We start from the raw sequence: 8,518 nt of genomic DNA on the forward strand, positions 1-8,518 counted from the left end.
TGATCATTTTCATGAATTTTTATTTGACACCCAGTTTCTAAAAGCTCTATGTTTTTAATAAATTCCTTGGTGTCTCGGACCCTATTAAACAAACAATACTAAATCCTGAATATTTTATGAGCAACCATCTGAATACTGCTGTCTGCATAATAATGAACTTTAAAGTACCCCTATCCCCTGTGTTATAAGTCATGTGATCTCTGACAGTCATTTCAATAGTTTTTAGGCTGAGACTAGAACCTTTCAATAAATTCAACTGTAGTATGCTGTCCCTTATGGTTACATCATGACTAGGGTAGAGCCATTGGAATGCCAACCAAATTTTTGTGTAAATCCTTTATGTACTTTTGCAAGATTCTCTCCAAGACTTCATACCCTGTCTAAATTTTTTGGTTATGAATCACTTCCTTCAGTAACTAAGCAAATATTTAAAAAGTTTTGATTTGGTGTTCAAAGAACTACTACTAATGTGAGGTGATATCTTCTTGTGATTTTTCTTAGCATTTCTCTGGTAATTAGTGATGCTGAACACTTTTTCATATACCTGTTGGCCATTTGTATGTCTTCCTTGGAAAAATATCTATTTAGTTCCTTTGCCCATTTTTAACCTTTTTTGGGCTGAGCTGTGGGAATTTCCTGTATATTTTGGATATTAATCCCTTACCAGATACATGGTCTGAAAATACTTTATCCCATTCTGTAGGTTGCCTTTTCATTTCATTGATTGTTTCCTTTGCTGTGCAGAAGCTCAAAAAAGTAGTTTTTTTTTTTTAAAAAAAAACCACTACTACCTATGTCACTATGTTCTAGAATTAAAGCCTTATCTTCTATCTTTCTATCTTCACTGGTGAGAACTGATCCATTTTCTACAAGAAATGAATAAACTATCCTATCCCTGAGAAAACATCAATATTGAGTAATAATCTGACGTCACTAACCACTTCATTAAGTTCACCTTGTGCGGGATAAGAGATTAATTTTAGCAATTTTGTATATCTTATCTTTGTGCAACACCTGATCCCTGGAAGTTGGCCACCTTGCGTCGGTCTTGGCTTACTGGGCCCCTTGCATGAGATAGGCGGGGAGGAAGCATTTCCACTTGACACTCTAAAGGCAAAAGGGCAAATTACAGAAAACAAACTCAAAATTGTTCAGTTATAAAATGTCTACGAAGACTATTCAAAATGTTCAAGATCTCATGGATGCATTCCACTGAGGAGAGGTGAGTAGAGTTGTGTCTGAGATGTCCAGAGGAAAAACCCAATAAACAAAAAGAAGTTAGATGGTGGTGAACAGCAGTCAGAACTCAGACATATATTTCATATGGATAAAAAACTTTCTCATTTCTTCTGTAAAAACTACTAAACTGAATAAGACTTTAAGTCTAAATACTGCATTAATTTCCTTCCCCTATTTAAGAGCAGATGTTTGGGAAAAGAAATTATATTCCAATAAACTGAATTTTAAGAATGTAACTTCTTTTTTCCTTGATTTCCCTGCACAGCTGGGTCCCACTGTGGTCCTCATGCCTGGATGCATTGTTCAAGCAGAGTTTGGATGGTGATTTGGCTGAGACATTCTAGGTGGACTTTATGTTCAGATGGGTGGGTTCTCCATATGCCCTACGAATCATCTTCTAATCCTTCATTTCCATGACTGGTTATTTCTACATCTTTAGTGTGGTCCTTGGAAGCTCATGGGTCAGGAAAATAAAAACCAGACATGGGTGAGTGAGTTCATTCTGCTGGGGATTTCCAGTGATTGGGGCATTCAGGTCTCCCTCTTCTCCCTGATCCTGGCCATGTATTTGGTGACTATCGTAGGAAACACCCTCATTCTTCTTCTGATCAGACTGGACAACAGGCTTCATACCCCCATGTACTTCTCCCTTAGTGTTCTGTCATTTGTGGATTTTTGTTATACAAAGAGTATTGTCCCACAAATGCTGTCCCACTTGCTCTCAGCCCGAAAGTCCATCCCATTCTACAGTTGTGTGCTCCAGCTCTATGTTTCTCTGGCATTGTGTGGTTCTGAGTTCTTCCTGCTGGGGGCCATGGCCTATGACCGCTACGTGGCCGTGTGCCACCCACTGCACTACACGGTCATCATGCATGGAGGGCTGTGCCTGGGGCTGGCGGCCAGCCGCCTGGTGGCTGGCTTCTCAAATTCACTGATGGAAACAATTATCACCTTCCAGCTTCCCCTGTGTCACAGTGTTATCAATCACTTTGTCTGTGAGACCTTAGCAGTGCTACAGCTAGCCTGTGTGGACGTCCCCTTCAACAAGGTCATGGTGGCCATCTCAGGGTTTCTGGTGATCTTGCTTCCCTGTTCCCTGGTTCTATTCTCCTATGCTTGCATAGTTGCCACCATTTTGCGCATTCGTTCTACCCAGGAATGCCGCAAAGCCTTTGGGACCTGTGCCTCTCACCTCACTGTGGTTTGCATGTACTTTGGGGCTACCATCTTCACCTACCTGGGGCCACAGTCGGCCTCCTCAGCAGAGGAAGAGAAGATGATTGCTCTCTTCTATGGAGTGGTGTCACCCATGTTGAACCCCTTGATCTACAGCTTGAGGAATAAGGAAGTTATGGCTGCTGTCCGGAAAGTTTTAGAAAGATGCAGATAAAGGGTCAAGACTCTAAGAACCTCTTGTTATCTATCATCAAAACCAAAAAGGAGATAAGATAATTGTAGACAGGACTCCCACACTTACACTAAAAGAAGACTATTACGGTCAAATCCTTGCATTTGAACCAAGTGTTCCTCCAAATGCTTAATTTGTTTTATATAGGCCAATATCTGAAGATACACATGTTAGGGATCAATAATATGGCTTCTTTGTAGACATCTTCTCTCAGATATCCAGTGACTTGGGGGCTTCACCTGCCCACTTTTGGTTTTATCAGTTTGTCAGTGCATAAAGGAATGGTCCCCAGCTTCATAAAGCAGACCTGACTCCTGATCCTTGTTCTGTCTCTCACTACCTGTGCTCTCTGGCAAGTTATTTCAATAATATATGCCTTAGTTTTCTTTTTTGTTAGATAAGAAAATTGTACCTAGCTTCTCGAATGGAAGCCACTTTTAATGGGAATAATTTCCTCATGAAACAAACATAAGGATACGCCACACTTATTAATAAACACTTATTAATGCATTTATTTCAGTACAGTCAGATTGTGAGAGGCAGAAAATATTGAGAAATCATGGTTTAAATAAAATAGACATTAATTTAGATTTAGGCAAGGTAAGCCTGCCTAACTTAAAGTTATAGGAATTGAGGCTTCTTCTGTTTCTAATGCACTACTCTAGGCATATAACTTCTACCTCATAGTTCAAGAAGTGGCTTGAATTTCAGCCAACACATTCACATACTGTCCATCAAAAATAAAGAAGAGGCCAGGTGGGGTGGCTCATGCCTGTAATCCCAGCACTTTGGAAGGCCAAGGCGGGGGAAATCACTTGAGGCCAGGAGTTTGAGACCAACCTGGCCAACATGGTGAAACCCTGTCTCTACTAAAAATACAAAAATTAGCCGGGCATGGTGGTGCATGCCTGTAGTCCCAGCTACTTGGGAGGTTGAGGTGGGAGAATTGCTTGAACCCGGGAGGCAGAGGTTGCAGTCAGCTGAGATCATGCCACTGTACTCCAGCCTGGGTGACAGAGTGAGACCCTGTCTCAAAAAATAAATAAATACATAAAAATAAAGAAGAGAGGAAGGAGCATACCCACTTCCTTTAGAGACCTTTTAAAAAACTCACACACAAAAAATTGTTGCACAAATTCTGCTGGCAAAGTTAAACTTAGTTACTTGGCCACATACATACTCAAAGGTGATAAGTGTTACTGTTAGTAATCATGTGCCTAAAACACAATCAGAGCTTCTGATATTAAGAAGGAAGAGGAGAATAAATGTTGATAGATCTAATAATTTGTGACCATAGTACTTGCAAGAAAATTAAACACATCAGGTCAATGAAAGACGAGGTGATAGGACAGCAGAATGAGATACAAAAGGAGCTAAGGATTACAGGTAAAGTAGGGACACACACACACACACACACAAACTATTTCAGATTTTAAAAGGACATTAAAGCAGTAAACAGCAAAAATTAATAATATAGAAAAGTTAATCTGTTGTTTGGAATCCAAAAGAAGATAACTGATACAGACAAAAAAGAAACAACATATGGATAATTAGTATTTCTGATGAAAAGACTGAATAAAAATATTTTTTACTTTTAACTATAATTTATAAAAATGTCATTTAAATAAAGGAAGAATTTGTTATTTAGATGAAAGAGCCTTGCCATGTACCTGAAAATTAAAGAAAAGTAAAAGTATTTATGGATATATTGGTAAAAATGACTGAATTTCAAGTATAATGAAAGGATAATAAAGATTCAGAAAACAAAACAGAGAAGTCACTTAGAAAAATGTTAAGCAAGTGCATTAATTTTCTAGTGCTGTGTAACAAATTGTAATAAATTTATAAGTTTAAAAGAACACAAATTTTTTATCTTAACATTCCTGCTGGTGAGAAGCACAGCCCAGTTCTGAACTCAGGGTCTCACAAGGCTCAAATCAAGGTAGCAGCTGGGGTTGTGATCTCATCTGGGACTCAGAGTCCTCTCTCAAACTCACCAGTCATTGGAAGAATTCATTTTCTTGCATGTGTGTGACTGAGGTACCCATTATCTTGTTTGTGGCTGGCTGGTGGCTCCTCTAAGCTCCTGGAGGCCACCCTCAAGTCCTTAACCCGTGGCCCACTCCTCTCACGACATGGCAGCTTGCTTCATCAAGAATGACAGGAGAATCTCTATTGTGTCAAATCTCTCTGATGGCTAAGAAAGTCTGGACACTTTTGAAGTTCTCACCTGATTAGGTCAGGCTCACTCAGGATAATCTCCCTTTTGTGTAAATCCAATTCAGCTGATTAATTACATCTTCGAATTCTGTTTTTCCATGTAGTGTGACATTATCACAGGGGTGAAATCCCATCATATGTCACAAGTCCTGCTCATATTGAAGGGGAGAGTATTGTACAGGACTTGTACACCAAGAAGTGAGACTCTTGGGGGCCAGGTTGGAATTCAGCCTATGACAGCTAGAATCGGTCTTTGAAATATTAGATGACAGGGACAATAACATCTTTCTATAGAATCCTGAGTGAACATATTGTTAAATAAAAATTACATACCTAGTTAAGCCATCATGCATTTTTAAAGGCGATAGACATATACAATTCCATATGCAAAAGTTCAATAAAATTATTACCCATATACCCTTCATGATGACTGTAAAAACTCTAACAAAAATCTAGGCCAGATGCGGTGGCTCACACCTATAATCCCAGCACTTTGGGAGGCCGAGGTGGGTGGATCAACTGAGATCAGGAGTTTGAGATGAGCCTGGCAAACATGGTGAAACCCCGTCTCCACTAAAAATTAGCTGGGCACGGTGGCAGTTGCCTATAATTCCAGCTACTTGGGAGGCTGAGGCAGGAGAATCACTTGAACCCTGGAGGCAGAGATTGCAGTAAGACGAGATTACGCCATTGCACTCCAGCTTGGGAGACAGAGCAATAATCCATCTCAAAAAAAAAATGGTAGGAACAACTTAGGATGGCTTAAAATAAAATGCTGGGAGGCATGAAAGTTAAGTTGTGGTAGGATAGGTAGCAAACTAAAGCCTTTTGAGTAGATAATTGAGTTTTTAAAAAGACTGCAAATTGACAAGGCAGCCACTCCAGCTCAACCAGAAAAAGTGGCAAGCTGCAACTTGACTAACTGGCCATGTGGGTACTTGAACCAGCCAATGAGGCAGCAAGAGAAGGACATGAGCGTCACTCTGGGCTCTGCAGAACTCCAGCCCCTGCCACTGCCTCACTCCCATGCTCAGTGCTGCAAGCTGGAATTTTTCTACACTTAAAATGCCACCAGCAGTTGGAAGTTCAGTTGGATACACCCCTTCAGACAGATGTTGGGGGTGGGCAGTCGTAGTGGAAGCTTTCATTTCCATCAACTTCTCTTAGCATTTCTCAAATATATTACTGTCTTCTTCAAAGAGATGGAAGGTATACTCCATGCCACCACCAGCAAAGTGTCACAGATATGCTCCATCATGCTGCCTGTCATGTATGGTGGAGGTCTCATCAGCAGTATCCTGGTGAATAATTTGGCAGTTGTTCAGTCATGACTGTTGGTGTTGCTTGTCAGGCTGTAGCTTGATTGTGGCTTCTTTCTGTAACATTATACAGGAACTTTGCTTGTGTATAGGAATCATTGGAGGTCTTGGGCTTTCCTTTAACTTGAACCTAGCTCTGACCATGATTGGCAAGCATTTCTATAGGAAGTGACCATTGGCCAACAGACTGGCCATGGCAGGCAGCCTCTCTATGCTGGCCTCCTCAGTAAGGTTTTCTTTGGTATCTACGGATGGAGAGGAAGCTTCCTAATTCTTGGGGGCTTCCCTACTAAACTGCTGCGTAGCTGGAGACCCGATGTGACCAATAAGGTCCAAGCCAACAAAGGCAGGGAAAGAGATCTAAAGAATTCCTTCAGGAAGCTGAAAAATCAGATGCAAAAAAGGTGCAGGTGATACAATACAGATCTTATTGGAGGACACCCAAAAGAAGGGAAATGATTAATCTTCCAAACAATTAATACATTCTTGTACTCATCCCTGTTTACTTAGAGAGTTTTTTTGCTGTACCTCTCTGGAAATGTGCTCACATTTTTCTGGACTCTTTACACCTTTGGCTTTTCTCAGTAATGATGGCAAGAGTCAGTATCACTCCAGGAGAAGTCTGCCTTCCTTCTTTCCCTTCTGGCTTTTGTTGACACACAGCAAGGCCTTCTATGGGACTTGCAGCCAACACAAAGCAGATAAGGCCTCAAGTTCTCAAGTTCAGTATTTCTTTGCTGCTTCCATTATTGTGAACGGAATGTGCCATTTGCTAGCACCTTTATCCACCAGCTATATTGAGTTCTGTGTCTCTGTGGGATTCTTTGGATTTACCTTAGTGGCTCAGTTCCATATTGTTTGAAATACTGATGGACCTCATTGGACCCCGAGGTCCTCCAGCACTGTGGGTTTGGTTTACCATTGTGGGATGCTGCTGTGTGGGATGCTGCTGTGTCCCCCTGGGGCCACCATTTTTAGGTAATCTCAATGACTTATTGAAATTACAAATAGACATATGGGCATATGGCATAATCTTAATTATTGCAGGTGTCTAGCTCTTCATTGCTAGGTGATAGGTATCAATTATCAACTTTCGGTAAAAGAATAGAAAGCAGAAGAGAAACAGGAAAAGGAAAGTAAAAAGAGAAGAACAGCACAGATGTTACTGAGAAGCCCAAAGAAGTTACTAAAGAAGAGGACTCCCCTAATTAGAAAGGCACAGAAGATGGCCTCAGTGAAGAGGAGAGTCCAGGCTGTACCCATTCAGCTAAAGGGTAAATGGAGCAGTTCATGACCCAAGATATCTGAAAATATTCTACTGGCCTGGGATCTACCAGTGGTGCTCAATGCAGATAACAGACATTTGTGTGGAAACCATACCAGGTGTTCATTGATGGAAGTTTTGTTTCACTCCTTACCAATAGCTTAAATTTAAAATGACATATGCTTTGGGGAGGGGGTGGTTGATGGTAAAGGATGAGGGAAGGAAGTAGGTTTTGTTTTAATCTTAGTTTTTAACAGTGTCATGAAGATTTTAACATGTGCCTTACATTTTAGTCTTTAGAAATCTTCAGAGAACTTAACTTTTAAAATAATTCTGCTGAATTCATGTATTTTGAGTGTTGTGTTAAAAAGAAAAACCATAACTAACTTGAGACGAATTTAAAATTTAAAAGTAATCTTGCTTCTTTGGCATTTGTAATGTATTGTCAGATATGGTCACTGGAAGATTTACGAATAGAAACGTTGGTTGAAAGTTGGAGATTTTATAAAATGCTGATGAATATGTTTTTCCAGCATCAGTAGTTTTTCTGGCATATGGTTCTGCTATCTATATATTTAGGAAATTTGAAGCATAAAACTTTGGAAGCATCTTGGCTGTTCTAGCCAGATTGTACTTGTTGACACTTCTTGGGTACCATTTCTTGGGATACTTATTAGAAGTCAAATAAGTACTTAAGGGTTGTTTTTATTAAAATACTACTTTGCTCCCCTGTTTAAAGACAGATTTTGAATGGTTATAAATTATTGCCCCTGCTCAAATCACTTGGTATTATTTTTCTCACTGTAAAGGTTAGTATTAAAAATTTCAAAACTATGTATTTGTGACTTCTTAGTAAATACAGCACATCCAATTAAATGTAGACATATTTCAAACATCAGTTGAATTCAGTTTAGGTTTTCCCAAAGCCTTGGTTAAATCATGAGACTATTGGATCTTTTTTGTGAAAGTTTTCTCCTTTGATTCACAGAGGTCTCATTTATATCTGAGTTTAGCTTAGTGCTGTGTGTGAGATATACTCTCTGTGTGTTTGGTGGGGTTTTTTTTGTT

The 8,518-nt window shown here is 39.8% G+C and overlaps 1 protein-coding gene and 1 pseudogene across 1 annotated transcript; both read left to right on the forward strand.

Moving 5' to 3' along the window:
• Positions 1-1,696: 1,696 nt before the first annotated feature.
• On the forward strand, positions 1,697-2,629 carry LOC101137127 (olfactory receptor-like protein OLF3). The gene has a single exon (XM_019030502.3). It carries the CDS (start codon positions 1,697-1,699, stop codon positions 2,627-2,629), a length of 933 nt encoding a protein of 310 aa, XP_018886047.2.
• Positions 2,630-5,932: 3,303 nt separating this feature from the next.
• On the forward strand, positions 5,933-7,241 carry LOC101134950 (monocarboxylate transporter 1-like; annotated as a pseudogene).
• Positions 7,242-8,518: the final 1,277 nt, after the last annotated feature.

The sequence above is a fragment of the Gorilla gorilla genome, chromosome 6 (assembly GCF_029281585.2).
Source record: "Gorilla gorilla gorilla isolate KB3781 chromosome 6, NHGRI_mGorGor1-v2.1_pri, whole genome shotgun sequence".
Classification (NCBI taxonomy): domain Eukaryota; kingdom Metazoa; phylum Chordata; class Mammalia; order Primates; family Hominidae; genus Gorilla; species Gorilla gorilla.